Source organism: Vicugna pacos, chromosome 7, assembly GCF_048564905.1.
Source record: "Vicugna pacos chromosome 7, VicPac4, whole genome shotgun sequence".
Taxonomy (NCBI): domain Eukaryota; kingdom Metazoa; phylum Chordata; class Mammalia; order Artiodactyla; family Camelidae; genus Vicugna; species Vicugna pacos.
The window spans coordinates 63,915,464-63,934,380 of NC_132993.1; the positions used below are offsets into that span (position 1 = coordinate 63,915,464).

Sequence of the window (18,917 nt, forward strand, 5' to 3'; positions counted from 1 at the left end):
TATGCTTTATTTTCTGGCAAAATTCAACTCTATTTTTCATCCTTTTTTATTGTTGTTGATTTTTATGTCTGCCACCACATTTTAAATTTCCAAAGCTTCTTCATGTTTACTAAGCCCTTCTTTTTAAAAATAACATTATTCCTGTTTTATAGGTGTACTATATTCTTTCACCTCTTTGAGAATAATATTAGCAGGGTTTTTTGGTTTTTTTTTTGCATTTTCTTTCTTTTTCTCTCTGGCTAAGTCAAGAAACTTTGCTTCCTCCAAGTTACTGATTTGTCAATTGGGTTCGTCACTGTAAAGTCATCTGGATTCTTTAGCTCTTGGGCTGATCAGATTCTCCACAGAAGATGCTGAAAGTTTTCTAGCTTTTCTACCAGTTTTTTGAAGCACCACAGTCTGGGTCCTGTCTCCCATGCTCTCCCATACTCCCTTCTACTTGCCCAGTCCCTCCCATACTCTTGGACACCCCACCATGACCACCTTGTCGGCCGACTGAGGAGCAGTGGAGGCAGGCAGGCTGTAAGGCTGTGAGAGAGCAACAAGCCAGTATCACCCGCAAGTGTATGTGTCCTCTAAGCTGGGCCAAGGGAAAAGCAAGGGGACACTGTGGGTCGTGGGAAGCACCCTGGGCTCTCAGCTCTGATTTGAGCAAATGCCCACCATTTCCTATATACAGTGATTTTAAAAATTTGATTCTGTTTCTGGGAAATGAAAAGAGAATGTGTGTGTGTGTGTGTGTGTGTGTGTGTGTGTGTGTGTGTGTGTGTGTGTGTGTGTGTGTGTGTAGTGTGTGTGCATATATTCATATACATATACACACACATATATATGTAAGTTTCATAGATGACTCTGTTGTGGAGCCTAATATGAAGAACTCTTCAATGACTATTAAAGTTTCTTATACCCTTAAATACTTTAAGAATTGAGATGACCCAGTATATTTTAGCAAATCCTCAAAGAGCCAGTATTTCAACAGCTACAGGGAAAGGGATGCTTATATATCAGTATCTATTGCCGTCTTTCAGTTATCCAAAAAAGTATAAGAAGAGGTAGATCACATCATGCACTTCTGGAGGTAAAAATGTAGCAGGGCATCAATCTGTAACCATGTTAACTTCTGAGTGAGAGGAGTGCCTCCTCTATATGACTCATCTAGACTCGTTGGTATCATACCTAATTTCTGTGACATTCGTTCATTTTTAAAATCAAAGTACAGTTGATTTACAATAGTGTGTTAGTTTGTGTGACACTATTTCTATGCTGACTGCACATCTCATACACTGTTACATTTCCACCACTCCTTAGGAGGCACCAACTCTTGCAGTAATAAACCTTGTTTACTGCCACAGTACAACCTGGACGTGAAATGGGTAGCAAATACTAGGTATCTGAAGTATGATGCATGATCATAGGGTGAAAGAAAAGCTTGCAAAACGTAAGTAAGAGCTGTTGAGACACAATTTCAAGGAGTGCAGCTTAGTGGCTGAAAATTGTCAACCTAGAAGCCCAATTTCCCCATGACCATTAAGAGATGAAGGAAACATAAAATATAATGGAAGAAGCAGAACTTATAAATGCTACAAAAATCACCATGGTTACTGGCTTAAGGACACTGAACATGGTGATGCTTCATGGAATGAACTTTCCTTATTTCACCAACAAAATTTTCCACCAATACTTGCCCATAACTAACGATACACAATGTTGGTGAGAATACCAAACAAGGATAACAGAAATCCAATGATGCCATGGTTCTTTGAAAAGGCTCTTTAATCTCTTTAATCTCAATCCAGTCACTGAATTTGAAAGTCAGGAAGTCAAAGTCGGCTCACAGTATCTGCTGATTTCCCCTGGGCTTCCACTAGCTGGGCTCTCTATAGATTCCCGGGACTAAACTGGAAAACAGAACTACGGACGCACCATATTACTGCGCTTGAACTCAATCGACCCTAAGAAGAGAACATTAAATGTATAAATGAGACAATGTGCGATGCTTTAATGTAAAAAAAAAAATTATGTTCATGCTATAATACTAATGTTTAAAGTTAAACTTGAACATGAACAAGATTAATAAAACAAATCTCTTCATCTGTTAAAATTTCTTGCCTGATCTAACCACTAAAAAACTATTTCAGTGAATATATATTTTTAAGAAAAATGAATAGTCAAAAAATTTAAAATAAATCTAAATAAAACAAAACACCACAGCAACAAAAATAAGGTAAATGAAAAAAATAACAATTACTATAAGCACCTATTGATTCTATTATTTATTGTAAAACGAATGTTTTATCAGAATTCCTACAAGTTCCTAAATTTTAAAATTGTACAACATAACTGACACCATGAAACCCCTCATTATTAATGCCACAAACATTAAAAAGTACTTTCAATATATTGAGGGAAAAAACCAAGTAGAAAAATAAACAATATATAAGAACAGGCAACTTACAATAGCAGAATTACAAATGGTCAAGAAACATATGAAAAGATGTTCAACACCACTAGCAGTCAAGAAAATGCCAATGTAAAAGACATTTCATTTTTAATCATCTGAATGGCAAAAATTTAAATGACTGGTTAGTCAGTCCTAGGAGTGTAGAGAAAAACAGTCTTTCTATAATTTACAACCTTGTGGGCAAACATCCCAGCTAAATTCATTAAAACTGAAACCACGTCTCTAGCTTAATAAAGAAACCCAATAACTAGATATCCAAAAGAAATCAAGTAGAAAGGTTTACACTAACATCCACTCCAGAATCATTTTTAATAGAAACATACTGAAAACAACCCAAAAACCCATGAATAAGGAACAGTTTCAAATTATGGTGTATTCATAGTATGAAATAATACGCAGTTATTAGGAAGACTGAACTACATAGAGATGCAATGATGAAAGGATATCCATGACATATTTTTAAGTGAAAAAAATTCATACACTTATATATATATATATATATTATTTCTATACAGCAAAAAGAAGTAAGCCCAGATAATACCATATGTTCAAATATACCTCTACAAGCAAAGGGAAAAGCACAAAAGAAAAAGCATGCCACATTGCAAGAGTGGTGTAGATAATGAATGGAAAGAAATGGAGACAAATAATTTTACTTCAAATACATTTAAAGTGCTAAATTGGTTCTCAGGATCATGAAACATAGTCACTGGAATAATGAAACGAAAGCACATCATTAAGCCTTCATATAAACTTTGGCATCTTCTAACTCCTTAACATATGCCAAGAGTCTCCTGTTTTAAGCTTGAAATTTTGGGACAATTTCCCACATGGTTGCTAGGTCAAATCCTAGAAAAACCTTGTTCTTTTACACACAGAAATCTAATTTCTGATAAAAAAGAAATGAAGGAAAGCAGTAGGAAAAACCACTTTTTATCTGTTTGTATAAACAAATGAGAAAATATGTACTGTAAACTCAACATAACACTATTTTGGATCATAATAATACTGTATATTGAAACCAATTAGGACTTCAGTATAGAGTTCCAAGCTAGAGCTATCAGATTCTCCTCTCCCGAGAACAGTGTTATGCTAGGATTCCAGTGGATCTCACTCATTATTGGCAAAGGTTTCTCCATGAAGAAAAAATTAGGATAAGGTCTAAATAATAATATTTCAATGAAAATATTTAATGTTAAAGCTTGCCTTCCAATCACTAAATGAATGCAATTACTTCTCTTTAGACAATTTATTTTAAGTTATGGTAAGAGATTAGATTTTTGCTCAAAAAATGCACAGGAAGAATGCTAACTCTTGATTTAGAAAGATCTTTTCCTACCTTCACATTATCTGGATGCAGTCCCCCAGGGTGTTTGTCCATGTACTGACATAAATCAGTGTGCTAGAAGAAAAAAGGGAAAATGTATTAACATCCCTCTGGCTATAACACAATGAATCAATATTTTTCTACTTCAAAGTCACCATTACTTTCTGAACAAAGCAAATATAAGACAAGTGGGTGGATTTTTTAGTTATGCAGTTGCATGCTCCTCCGACTCCTTTTTAAACCACTATCGAATTATTATCTTTACCTCTAGGCTTTGTCTTATGTTAAACATACCTGTGTATTAGAAGGAACTGATGTCCACAATTTGTTAATTCATTAAATGCCGAATTTTCTCCTCATTGAATATATATCTCAACTTAAAAAAGGAACTCAACTAAAAGATATATATCTTCACTTAAATAAACTAAAGCACATACACACACACACACACAACTAGCCAATCCAATTACAATTTCAGTTATATTGTATTTTCCAAGTGTAAATGCAGGTTTTGATTATTTATTTAATATGAGATGAAAATAATACAAATTATTCTAGTAAAATTAATCATTGGATTTATTTAAATTTTTCATGACTATATTCATTAAAAAATAATTTTCAGATTCTCAGAACTCCTAAATATATTTGAGAAAACATTTACTTTATAAAGATTTGATTTAAAAATCAATACAAATACTTTCAAAATTATAAATTAAGACAAATACATCCAGATATAACTTAAAAGGAATATCTCTAGATAGCAACTTAAGCTATTATTCTTCCAAATATTCCAAGTTCAAATTTTACACAATTATATATTTTTTTCTTAATACTTTTCTGCTTATATTATGAGCTACCTAAAACTTTGAAAAAACCTGTAGAGTTGCTATTTACATTTTTCTAATCCTACTGGAGGATACTATAGGTTTTTAATACTGAAACATTTAATTATTCTTTAAAAGCCAGTGATCATAATTCTTTGTGCTCCATTACCAGGCTTCAATTACACAGGAATTGTAAGTTTTTGATAAATTCAAATTACACATTTAATGAATTGACAAATGATTTCTGAACCTCAGACTGCCAGTTTGTAACTCCATATAATTAATCTCTTTGTCCTTTCAAATAAGGCTGACACCATATCAGAGCTTATGGAAGAATATATAGTATGTGAGAAAGCATTTTTTTGTCTGTAATATGATACACAGAAAAACAGTGTTATTTAAGATACTGCCCATTATACAGTAAGATCCATTAAGGGAGAACTGTAATTTGCCCATTGCTTCACACACAACAAGTAAAATGGTAAACAGAGAGTGTATCCAGTCATGATAATAATTATATATCCATGACTTATTAAAATTCTTATTAAAATGTAAATTTGCAGTTTACAAGACAAAATCAAATTCACATTCTTTCCAAGATACAAACTGAATATAATAAACAAAAAATAACAGAAAATCTAAAAAAATAATGTATGATATATTATATTATTATATTTATTATCATATATGATATATAATTACATATGATATCATATGATATATATCATATTTATATATTGCACATTTACATTATTTATATTTTATGTCATTTGTACTGGTAAATAACAATAAAAGAGAATCTGTATATCAATGTAAGTATTAGACATAATACGATTCAAGGAAAATGTATTAAACACTTATGTACTTAGCAACATGACACATCAATATAAATCAAAAACTGATAAAAGAAGAAACTAAAACTTTCACACAATCTTGAAGGGTTTAGCTTCCTTCTTTTAAAAGTCAACAAATGGAACTGATAAAAAATTAAAAATAAAAACAAGGCTATAAAGGATATGAGTAATACAGTTAAAAATGTTTAGTTTTGTGCCCAATAAACTCATTCTACATATGCTTTTGAAACACAAATGGCATACTCACAAAAACTTGACAATACATTAGACACAGAGAAAGTCTCAAAACTTTCTAGAAAGCAGAAGACGTATTATAATCTCTCCCTACAACTAAATAAAATTAACATCACAGTATTCTGTATTTTACCAACTACAAGGCATACAATTCTTTTTATCTCTATCATTGGAATCATTGCATTAATTTCCTATTACCCAGGCAGTAGTTGAAATATAATTGCCATGGCCTTTGTTTGAGCAAACTTTTTATTTTGCTTAATTTGCAGTTATTACCCGGTGGAATGAATCATCAACAACCAACTTATGGACCACTTGAGGAAGAAAGATGAAAAGATGAGATGTAATTGTTACCCAGAAACCATTCATTGAAAATTTCAGGTAAGATTTTATTAAAAGTGCCAGAATTAAAACCTATAAGTCTCTCTCAATAAGCATAGAGCAAAAAATCTGAATTACAGAAAAGCACTCAATCATAGTTTGAGTGCATTTTTTTTTATTTCTTAGAAGAAAAGAGTAATGTTTCTGCCAATCAATGGTAGTTCAAGGTCAGTGGCAGCAGAAAAAGGAAGGAAGAAAAGCAGTCAATGGGAGGGAATGAGAAAAGAATGAAAAGGAAAATCTATTTTATTAGAAATTGAAAATTTTAACCTAAACTGTTTAAATCATTTAAAATGAATGATAATAAGATACTATATACATTTCAAAGCACTGGAAACATTTAGGTACAAATGTATATAGTGTATAGCAACAGGAAAATTTAGATTTTTAGGTACATTAATTTTAACACAAGAATAACTGAAAATGGATAAAACAACAGTAAATTCAAGTTAGAGAATACCAAATAAGAAAGAGACCCAAAGAAGATAGAAGGGGTTCAGGTAGTCAGTAGTAAGAATTAACTGAACAGAAAAATTAGAAAATAACAGGTTTGATCAATTAACCAAAAACCAACTTCTTTGAAAAGCCCAATAAAACAAACAAATCTTTGGCAAGTATGATTTGTTTTTAAGTGAAGGGCTTTGCCAAGATGTAATCAATATTAAAAATGAGAAAAATGACATAAATGAAAATGTGGAGATCTTAAAACATACTATAAACATATAGTACTATAAATTCATCAGTATTATAAACATCATTAAAATCAATACATTTGATATCTAAATAAAACTTATCTCTTTCAAAAAACATGAGTTATTAAATTTGGTTCTAGAAGAAACAGGAATTAAAGAGCTATACCTAAAAAGGTGACTAAGTGCAGATGGTTTTAATGGAAAATTTTCCAAACCTTCAACAACTAATAGATAAAAATTACTCCAGAGCAAAGAAAAAGACAGCATGCTTCTCGTTCCTTCTTTAAGGTTACAATGTCAAGAAGGCAAAAACAAAGGAGGGAAGAGAGAACTAAACCAATCCCTTTATGATCACAGATGTATAAATTCTAATGATAGTAGGCACTAGAATCCAGTATTATATTAAAAGACTAACACATCAATATCAAACAAGGTTAAACCTAGAAATAAGGAAATTGTTCAAGATAAGAACATCTGTTAATGTGATCTTCTAAAATTAACAAATTAAATAAGTAGAATGGTGCTGTGAACAAAAGTTTCATTGTATTATATATTTGACATATTTATTAAATGCTGATTGTGTATAAATAAATAAGATAAAGTCTCTCTCATAGAACTTATATTCTGTGGATTTTTTTACATGTTTTTTGTTTAAAAGTTAAAAAAAAAAAACTATGAAGAAGGAGACATACCAGGAATGGGAAAAAAAGTTCCTGATCCTCATGGTACACCTGATATATCTTTCTGAGTACATATGCATGCCCAGCGATACTGCATTATGAATTGTAGGAAGGAGGCTTCTCCAGAAATGAGATCTTGAGAAATTTAACAAAGATTTTTCCAAAACGTTTCAATTTTAAAATTCATATTTCTTTAGCTGTATGGCATGAAAATGTGTGCACACATACACACATGGCTGTCACATGCTGTGTAGTCTTGGGCAGGTTACATAACCCCTGCGTATTAGCATCTGCATCTATGTAATGACGATAATCCGAGTACACCTACCTCATATTGTGATATGTGGATATTGTGAAAATTAATGAGTAAATATCCATAACGGTTTTACAACACTGCCCAGGACATGATGGATGATATAGGTGGTGGTGGTGGTGATGATGATGATGATGATGATGATTTTCCGTGGTGTGTTTAGAGTAGGAAGGGATATAAGGGAGAACTGCAATCAAAAATGGAATGATAAATACTATCAGAAAACTGGAACTCTTAGGGGTGACAATTCACCCTTATATATATGTCCTTTCTGTCTGTGTGCCCAGAGGGTCTCATTCACACTACACAGCTCTCTGTATACAACCACTGAGACTATTTCTAGCAAATACACAATTAACCTTAAATTGCTCTGGGTGATTAGGGGCAAGAATTTTGAAAATCTCAAATGGAGGAAGACACAAGAGGTATCAAAGGGTCTTACTTTGCACCCTGGCAAAATTCTGTTCTACCTGCATTTAAAAATGTTCCTTTTCCTTCTCTCTTTTTAAATACACAGTAGTATGCCTGAAACTGCAACAGAAGTGCCTAAGTTACAAATTTCATTATATCTCTTCTTTCTTTTTAACTTCTCTCCTTAGTTCAACTCACAGGACTATGTGACTCTTATGATTTGCACTGGTCCAGAAACACAGAACTAAACTTAACAATAATGCTGAGAGGCACTTCTTTTGTTATTCCATTTTTTTTAAGTCATCCTACACATAAAAGTTCTGAACAGAAGGCCCCTATGGCACATGACCAACAGATCACTATCCACTGACAAGACACAGATAACCTCAATAACCTCAGGTCCATCTGGCTTGACCTCTGGCTATTTCTTGTTCTAATACTAAAAGGAGCATCTTCAGAGCAGGTGCTGGTGACTGCAGATCAAACACAATCGCTCTCCTCCCTACAATCCCTATCTTGGCTCTTGGCTGACATCTCTACTTCCCCGCACTACATGACGCCTCACCTCATTTTCCTACAGCTCTCTCTTACTCACTCTATCCCTGCTGCTGTTCTTCAAGGCAAGGCCTTGAGAAGTGCTTCTATCTGACAGGTTTATATCCGAATGCCTAAGAACATTTCATCAATCTTCCATGGAGTGGGCAGTTTTAAATGAAGCTATCAAATGTGGCTAGATTTGTAGACCAAGCAGAAGAGACAGAGCTGAAAGGGGTTGTAAAGGCTCAGTCTCCATGCTCGCACATATGTCTTTCAAAATCAGGTTCCTCCTTCCTCACTGCTGATTACCCATCAGGTAGTATTTATTTGGTTATTTACATAGTGTAGGAGTGTTTCTAAGGGAAGGAATTTGAAGAACAAATCTGAAGTCGTAACACCCTGAATATACATGTTTTCTGTGAAGGAGCCACATTTACTATTTGGGTTTCTCCATATTGATTTTATAACTCTGTGGCTGGATCAATTTAGAAGGCAGGAGAGAAATCTTTGTAAAAAGACAGTATATAGAAAGACCACAAAAAAATCAAAAAGACTTTTTATTCATAAGCACTTTCACATAGTAGAGTCTCAGTTAATTTCAATCGTATGTAGAGCTGAGAACTGCATGAATAACAGTACACAGCCATGAGACTTAAAGAGAAAGACATGAAAGAAAACTAGAAAGATAAATTATAAATATGATGACAATTTCAAAATAGGCCTGAGTGGAGAAGAACCCTTGAAAAGAGTACCAGGAAAAAGAATCTAGCCAAAGAAAAAGAGGAGAAACAAGTGGGATATGACATTCACCTTTTCATATTTTCCACTCTTCATCACTTACTCTTTTTGAAACTGAGTTTGAGTGAGAGGAAAGAAGCAGTATCTTTCCACTGAAAGACTCTCTGAAGACCACAGAGTCAGACAAGCCCTTGGACATAAAAGTTTACTTATATTCCAGGGAAGAAGTAAGTATAAGTCAATTGTTAAGTAGGCTTTGTCATAGGGTATGTGTTTATGTTTCTTTTTATTCAATGTATTGTCCATGAGGTGAGGTTTCCAATTGTTGGCTAACGTGATCAAACCTATTATTCAAGAGATACCAGGCTCCACAGAGAAATTATGCATTTCCATTAGCACTGGCTTTCAGACTGGACTTTTCTTATTAAGCAGGAATCCAAATACAGCCTCTTCCCAAACACATGCATTTTTTCCCCACTCTCCTATGTTAAGCATGATGTCCGCAATATCTGTCAGCTACTTCTGATGTCTCTCAGAAAAACTGCCAAAATATGACACTGAAAATAGCACAGCCTAATTTTTAGCACTTGGACTAAAAATAAGGATATCCAAGGATATTTCTGTTGGGATAACCAACAGAAATTCTCACTGTGAAGTTATGTTATACACAGCCTCCACATTCTTTACTTTTCATTTAGTTTTCCATTTTGGCAGCGAGACGAAAGTCAGTATATTCAGGTTTGGTGTAATTTTTATAACATTGAAAAAAAAACTGCTTGACCAGAGTAAGAACACATGGAAAGATGCAAGAGTAAAATAAAACTAATTCTGAATTTTTTTCTTCTTAAGGAACAGGCTTATTTTAATGTTTAAATACCAAGGTTAGCTATACTTTCATTTTGAAATTAATGAAAACTTGATTACAAAACAAAAAAAATTGAGTGAAAACATGTGATTTAAAAAAAAGATTTGATATTGGCAAATTGGAAGCACAAAAGTACAGAGCCCTCCTTTTCTGGACTGATTTTGTTTAAGAAGTTCCCTTGTCTTCATCCCAGTTTGATTATACTCCAGTCTCTTCCTTATAATGGGCAACTGGCCCATAAAAAACCTTTAAATAGTACTCTGACTGCTAAAAGAGCATATCAAGAAATCTGCAAATATCTAAAGGATAAGAGCCATTACTTCCCTCTTCAGTGGTTCCAAAATTAATGGCGACAATGGTAACTGTTCATGTGTCCAAGGCAGCAAGTGTGGCAGATGCTTTCTGGTGATGCTTATTCAACAGCAGGCTAATGTCACCTTTATTACTATTGTCCCAAGCCTAGGACACACCACAGACATTCTAATCAAAACCACACTTGAAGGATAGTCACAAATTTGGGGAGAACTCACTATCATTGTAGTTTTAATCTATTTCACCTGTAGCTCATTAAAGTTGTTAATTCACTGGGGAATAGTTGCTGCTAGAGGCAACTGAAGAAAACTTATAAGTTGAGTCTGCCTTTTCTTCTACAGCAATCAGTGCCATTTTCCTCTAGGTATAATCTGTTTTAATCAGCCTACATTGCTGTAAGAATTAATACATCAAATTACTGAGCAGTTAGTTTCAAACTGCCCTTCTATGAAGTCCACAGGTTTAAATTGACTTTGAAATTGCTTTTTTTCCATTAAGCTTTATAGTACTCCTCTATTTATTTCCAATTCATAATTAATGAAATTTTAATGTTGTGAGTTGCAACATGTAAGCACTATTCATTATGATATAAATTTAAAAAAAAAGAAAAAAACATTAATCAACTTTTCCCTTAAAACAAAATGATAGTCATTCAAGATGCTTTACAGAGAAAATTTGTATCCACTATATACAAAAGGGGCCATTTTAAAAACAGTAGTTAAAAAATAAAGCTTTGTAAGCATTCTATCAAATATTATTTAGGCTTTTTGCAAATGCACTGAAATCCCTTACTGTTAATGACAAAAACAAGACATTCATGAACAAGTACAAAAGTATTATCTCTTCCCTCTGAAGTAGAAATTCTAATTACAGCCAGATTACTGTGCCTTAAGTTGCACTACAGGACATGGTATGACAATAGAGAAAATATGATCTTCTAATCTGTTTCATCACCACCCAAAAATATGTTCTTAAATGGAATATTCTCAGACATTCCACTGTTCCTGTAAAGACTTCATACTGCAAAGCCTATTTCTGGGTTATTTTATTTTCACCTGTTTTTATGCCACTTAGGAAACGATTGAAATTCTACCAGTAAACCACACACATATTTCCTGGGGAGGACAAGGGGAATTAACACAATAGTTTATACTATATAAAAATCCTCCGATAGCAATCACACCATCCTGGCTTATTTCTAATTAAATTAGTCATTTCTTTTCTTTTTAATCACATGATGTATTCGTTTCCTTTTGGCCATTAATAAACCTATATGTGACTTAGATATCCCATAATTCTACATAATTGGTTTCAGTCATCATTTCTGAATCCAAAATGCATGGGCAGCCAAATGCATGAGGCTGGTGCCTGGAACAGGAAGTGTTTCCAACCACATTCCCATCAAGGAAAACCAGCAACCTGCAAGATCTGTTCTATTTCGCTTCTGGCAATGACACCAGGGGTAGAAGGACTACAGCTCTACCCAGGCAGTAAGACTGTCGTGAGTCATTCTCTGATAAAAAGAATACATACACTTATATTTCAGTAGTTCACGTGTCTGATGTAGTTTCAATACTGTCATGGCTAATGCATAAACCAAACATGTATCTATATCCATTTATCTGTCTCCATATATCCATATATCTATATAACTGATTTACTTCATAACACCTCTAGGAGGTATAAGTGATACTTCTTTTTAAACTTAAATAAAGTCAAAGTATAGATTTGGGAAGTTTCAAAAAATTGGGGAAAATCTTCTAGACGGAGCACATTGTGGGTCTATATTACCAAATGCTATTTCTGCAATAGAAGAATGTACAAAATGTGCTCTCTTGAAGCAGTGAAAAGCTACCTCGTATGGTTTATATGCTCCCTGGTATGCCATTCACAAGCCTAAACCACATAATAAGTTTTAACAGAGTAAAATAGCCACTTTAAAAAGATCATCATGCGATTTTGAAGCCATGTTTAAAAGGAAACATAAAAAGCCAATGGGTATAAAAAATGGAATGCTCTGATCATCCAACATCCTCAAGAATTTGCCAAAAAAAAAGGTTAACAAAGTGGGTCATGTAAAATTTTTGGAGAGTATGAGATGGGGAAAAAAAAGTGTGTGGGGGGGACTGGAACAGTTCTCCAGAGTATCTTAACTCTGAAAACACCTTCTGGAGCTGTCCTGCCAGAAATATGAGAGATCCTGAAATTACAGAGTAAAAGCAACATGAGTGAAAAGGTTAGAAATAGTGAACTAAAGTGGGAGGGAGGAGAGAGAGAGAAGAAAGAAAGAGATGGGGAGGAGACAGAGGAATCAAAGGCAGCCATCCTGGAATAACTTTATTCGCCTACAAAGTGGAGTATAGGAGCCCTTTATATAATCTGAGCCTTAAGGGGTAAGAGTAACACCCACATAGGGACTGATCATGCCAGATGTGTGGTTCAGAAGACTCTAGGGATCATACTATAATGAGTTTTGTGTACCTGTTATTTTTAATTTAAAAACAGTAATTCTGGGACCCATCATCACAAAGAAAATATGAAACAATTAGATTTTGTTAACTTTGTCACTCTAACTTTTTTTTTGGCATACCAACTCATATTCAAAGTATAATTTCAAACTCATAATGGGCAAAGTATTGCAATATGTATAAAGATGGGTAAAAAGTATTCACTATTCAGGTTCTTACTGATGACTATGGGGTGAGTAAGAATGAGAATCAGATCAATAATACTCTCTTTACCTAAAATGAAACATTTGTAGCTTTGTTCACATCATTTGACCAAGAAGTGACAATTTTAGGTGTTTTTGCTCCCCAAGGAAATACTGAGGGTGTAGTAGAAGCAATGTTACTAAGATTTTACGATGCAAAATTAGTATTAGAGTTCTTAAATATGGTTATGGATATCTGATTATTTATGGAGCAAGAGTGTAGGCTATAGACTTCCTAAACGGGACAAATCCAAATCTCTAGAATCGGCAAAATAGCCTGAAAAATAAATTAATACTACAAATGTAAAACTCATTTGTAACTTCTCGGCTCATGGGAATACAAAGAATACAGAACGATAAAGCTTTTGGACAAAGTCCTGGCAAACAGTGACCTACGTGAAATGCATGTTAGTTATATCTGATGAAAAAGGTAATTTATATAGTTATTCCTGTGACACATCTCATGCATAAGTACATTTAGGAAAGATATGTGTTTTAAAAAAATTAATTTTAATTATTTCAATATAGTACATAAAGGTGTGAAAGTAATTTAGGTTTCTTCAAACTCTTTATTAGTGGATTGCACCAATGTTATTTTTTTTAATGCAAGTTTTCACGTATAGGATATAATGCTCTGAAGCATGAGAAACTGAGGAGCAGTGCAACATATAGTTAAGGATCCACAAAAATTGTAGAAGTTTCTTTTGAAGTAGCTCTTTCAATAGCATAAAATAGAATAGAATAGAGACCTCAGATCACAGGGGGGGAAAAAAACCTCACAAATCCTTGTCTTCTGAGTATTGCAAAGAGTTAAAATGGAGTGGAAATTTCAATGTATCTCTTTTTTAGGATCTACAGCCAAAAGTCAAATTTGCTAACTTACCTGACATAAAGAAAATTCACCAAAGATTAAATCATCACTCTTTTCTTTCACTACTAGCCTTGCTCAATCCATGGACAAAGAAAATGTGCTTAATTCCTTGCCATGCATGAGTGGGAAATTAAAGATACCCCAGAAAAAGAACTGCTTTATTTTTTCTCAATCATTAGGCACCTGTAAATTTACCAAGATAATAACTTTCCCAGGAGCCTGACATATTTGGCAGATATATCTGATGTTTTGAATATGAATCCTGAAACTTCAAGAAGCAAAGACCAACATTATTGCTCCTCATGATATGTTTTAAATTTTTATGCCAAAATCCAGTTATGCATTCAGTGAACTAGAGCTAAAAATATCTTTAGAGCAATCTGCCATAAAAAGGTTACTGAAAAATTTTTCAAGAGAAAGAATAAAATCTCACCAAGTCTGTCTGGGATGAAGTCAGGTAGTGTTTCCTGATGCTGTAGGCAGTTGAAAATACCATTTGAAAGTCAATCTTGGCAAAATTTAAAAAATTATTGGTGTTTAAATTTGAATCAATTACCAAAAAGTTTTTAGAAAAATCATACTAGAGAATTTGGTGCAAAGCATTTCAATATTTACTTCAAAATAAACTAGTAGGCCTAGCATGTAACTATCATCATCAACATATAAAGCTGGCTGTAATAATTTCTATCAGCAGAAACCATTCTTGACATGGAAGGTGACCCAATCTGTACTTGACCCTTGACACTATCTATGATACAGAAGTTTGTGGTAAGCAAGCTGCTTTAGTGTCCTCATTGATAAAACATATGGTTTTTTCCATGTTAAAAAGCCAGAATCAAGTGTTTAGTAAAATCTTTTAAAATAATCATTATTTAAGTCTGGTTTTTTTTAAAGAATTTAAAATGTATCCAAATTTAAAATGGTATCAAAGAAAAGTATGAGATTTTTATATGAATACAAAGGGTGTATGAATTTTAAAATGTGGATAAATACTGATACATAACTATATTTACTGACTTGGAACAACAGTAGCATTAACTTCTGTGAGTTTTCAAATAGCTTAAAACACATCATATGTACTATATGAGTACTGGATACACATAAATAAGCATAGATTCATATACACATACAACTTGCATGTGTGTGTGAATTATAAAAGAAGTTTTCAAAAATAACACATTGTAGCATTAGCTTTCTCTGGGGTGGTTGGATAGTAAGTAATTTGGGATATGTCAGTTGGGATAGGCTAGGTATGTTGTAATAACAACTTTTGCTCACAATTTATTGGCCAAAGCAAGTATTAAGGTCAAACCTAAGTTCAGTAGGGAAAGGAGGTATACTTTCCTTCAGGGACCTGGACCCAAATATACTCTAATAAGAATATTAAATATATACATATATGTATATATTTGCATTGAATTTTAAAAGAACCTCTTGTCAAGGACTTAATTTCAAAATGATGCTGCAACATTACAAACTCACTCAACTATTTCTCATCCAAAGTTAACTTTCTAGAAATTCTTGCTATACTAGGTTAATTTTTTTCCCTCTGAACTCTGAAAATATTTTGCTTTTCTACTATATGTCTGATATATTTCGATATGTTAGTCAGAACATCATATTTTAACAGTAACTTCTCTAAAAGATAACAAATCCCTGTTTAAGGGTTAAATTGTATTTTAAAATTAATCTTTATAACTGTGTCATAGGCTAGGTTCTCCAGATGAAATTTGGGGCTACAATGTGCTCATTACGTAAACAGAAGAAAACACATGTGTTAGGTGAAAGGAATGAAAAAGAAGCAGGTTGGACAACAGATGTGAAAGTGCAATGCAGGCCAATAAAGCCTTTGTCAACCAGCACGAGAGCTGCCCTGCGCTGGGCAGAAATGACCGGGCTTTCTACCCCACCTCACACAGTCACCAGATACCTGATGCCTGGGGAAAGGCATGACCTCGTTCAAGATGGGCCCCTGCAGCTGAGCCAGAGCCTGGAGCTGCTGACTGGGGATGCATTCTGGGCATCATACAGCTATGCTTGCTGTAGCTAGGCAGCAAGTCCTCCTTTAAAGAGGACATGGACCTCACATTTCTGTGTCTGTCACACTGGGTAAGGGTGTTTTCATGAAAACCTTGAAAAATGACTCTACATTTGTGTTACACAAAATCATGTCTACTGTACCTATTCTATGGAAAAAAATATCAATTTGGCAAAGATTTATAGAGTTTCTACTGTAACTGTACTATGAGACATGCCAAATGAGATCCCAGCCCCTGCCCTCAGGAAGACTAGTTGCCCATTCATCTTCCACAGATGTCATGATGAAAGACAAGAATAATCGTGTTCCCCTGTTCATCCTTCACAAGATACCACTCAGTTCACTGTATTTTTAGTCAAGTGACACTTACAAAAACAAAAACTGAAAACAAACAAAAATCACCACAAACACCTTAATCCTTTCTTTTCTTCTAATAAATATTCTGTTACTGATCATTCCTCCCTGCATCTCTTTCCCCAAGCATCACCGACTATCTTGTTGTTAGAATTAGATATCGTTCCTCAGTATACTTCCCCAAATCCTAGCTAAAATACTCAACATTTTGTCTTTCCCTGGTTCTTTTAACTTCCCTACCTGAGTAAAAAGGGCAGAGAAATAGAAAGAAAAAAGAAAACAGATTCGATCTTCCCAATGTCTCTGATGATGGCTACAATGAAAGATAATAACGTAGATCCAAAGAAAGATCACATAGTCAAGAAAAAAAGGGAAATCCCAGAAGATGGAAAATTCTTACTTAGCAAATAGCTGCCATGACAAATTAGTTTTTCAGATTCTGAATTATGAAATAAAAATGAGGCATGAGCATCTGTTGGGGATTTACAAACTGGACTCATATCTGCCAGGGAAAAAGGAATAAATTACTCACTTGAAGTTTGATGTTAACTTTACAACACTAATGTTCACATTCTAAAAAAGAAGTCTCTAATCATACATAGTAATGAAAAGCATAATGAACTTGCAAAATGAGCAACCTATTATACATTCTTAATAATTAAGTTTCAAAATCAGAACCCTTCACCACTGTTTATTCCTTGCACATACACTTGCATTGTAAAAATGTTCTCACTGGCTTATAATGCTATCAAATGCATGGGTGTGTGTTTATACAGTCTATCAATATCCCACAATCATCATAACAAATGACAAGAAAAAACAAACAAACAGAATGGCTAACCTACCAATTAACAATCACAAATATTTTCCATCAAGACAGGACAGTCACACTTCAGACACTGCTCATGTGCCTAAAATTTTACTGATGGGATGATAATCTAACAACAGTTAATTCAAATATCTTCACTCCCACTAGCCTTGTCACATTTGATAAAATCCAGTAATTGATAAATAGCAAAGATTTATATGTTTCACAACCATTAATGTGAAAAAAATTATCTAATTACACAGTGACATAATTACACAGTGACAAGCTCAAGCATTTGTTCTTATTTAAACCTATTAAGAATGAACGCAATTCCAAGGTAAAGATGGCAAAATGAACATATGTACCCATCTTGCACTCTCTTGAATCTCCGCTCACCAAAATTTTAGGAACTTCAAAACAGATGGTAGCAAGTTCAGCATAGCAAAACACAAACAAACAACAAATGGTTTACTAAGCTGGCATCAGGGAAAGCCTAGAGGCAGCCTTACTTGTATGACAGAACAACCAAAAGGCTCAGGCTAGCACCAGAGAGTGGGACTGAACAGAGGGTCTACATACAGAGGTCTAAAACATGAAAGAGCGGTTGAAAGTCTTTTCAATAGCTATTTAATCCTAATATCCCTTATCCCACTTGGCTTACATAGGTTAACTGCCTCTCCCAAACCTAGAGAGGGTAAAACAGTGAACTGGGAAACCCAACCAGTTAGGGATAGGGATACCATCCTGAACAAGAGGGATTAAGTGGATTTCGATCCCCGATTCTGTTTCCAGAAGATTGGCAGCTAGGACTCTATTTTCTAGGCAGGAGTTTAGGAGAATCTTCATTCGGAGTCTTACAGCACTGCAAGGAAGGTGGATACTGATATCAAGGGTTTTCAACAAAGTGGCTTAGTCATTTCCTACAGTGAGCTTCATGGTGAAACAGCTACCCAACACACTTGGAGCTCCCAGTCAGGTTGTTACTGCACTACTTCTAAGTATAGCCAGATAGCTAATAATCACCAGTTATCACCCTACAACCTCCAATATTAATCACAAAGACCAAAACAAACCAAAAAAATTTTAATGGAAATAAAAAATACTGTTAGAAAAGCTTCAAGAAAACTATTATTAATATTTTCAGTGAGTTAAGAAAAGGTATTGCAACTTTGGAACAAGAAAAAGATATTATAAAATGGAATATTCTGAGAACAAAAAGATATCTAGGAGATACTATCAACAATATTAAGTTTTAAAATTTTTCAATAGAATAGGTGAAACATAAAGTTGAGAAAATGTTCCTTAATGTTGAACTAAAGGAAAAAAATAATCAGGAAATAGGAGAGAAAAGACAAGAAAACTAGAAGAGCAATCCAGGAAGTCCACCATTTAAATAACAAAAGATCCAAACAGAAAGGAAAAAATGAAGGGAGGAACTCATAACAAAATCATTTAAGATAATTTCTTGGAACAGAAGGACACATGCACATTAAAAGAGCTCGACATC

General features: G+C 33.8%; 1 protein-coding gene and 1 long non-coding RNA gene across 17 annotated transcripts in view; one reads left to right on the forward strand and one right to left on the reverse strand.

The window, feature by feature from the left end:
- Nucleotides 1–18,917, reverse strand: part of CDK14 (cyclin dependent kinase 14) — a 566,062-nt gene that overhangs the window by 240,458 nt on the left and 306,687 nt on the right. For all 13 annotated transcript variants that reach the window (XR_012074504.1, XR_012074505.1, XM_072965036.1 and 10 more), the window contains one exon: nucleotides 3,801–3,863. Coding sequence is in view for 11 of the 13 variants with exons in the window: in XM_072965036.1 (XP_072821137.1) it covers nucleotides 3,801–3,863 (63 nt within the window). In the remaining 2 variants the exon portion in view is untranslated. The remainder of the gene's footprint in view (nucleotides 1–3,800; nucleotides 3,864–18,917) is intronic.
- LOC140697434 (uncharacterized) overlaps nucleotides 1–18,917 on the forward strand; it is a 42,791-nt gene that overhangs the window by 8,152 nt on the left and 15,722 nt on the right. For 3 of the 4 annotated variants that reach the window (XR_012074517.1, XR_012074518.1, XR_012074516.1), the window contains exon 4: nucleotides 5,970–6,081. This is a non-coding gene — a long non-coding RNA (uncharacterized lncRNA). Of the gene's footprint in view, nucleotides 1–5,969; nucleotides 6,082–15,919; nucleotides 16,106–18,917 lie in introns of those variants that run through there. The other variant, XR_012074519.1, reaches the window with a different exon arrangement.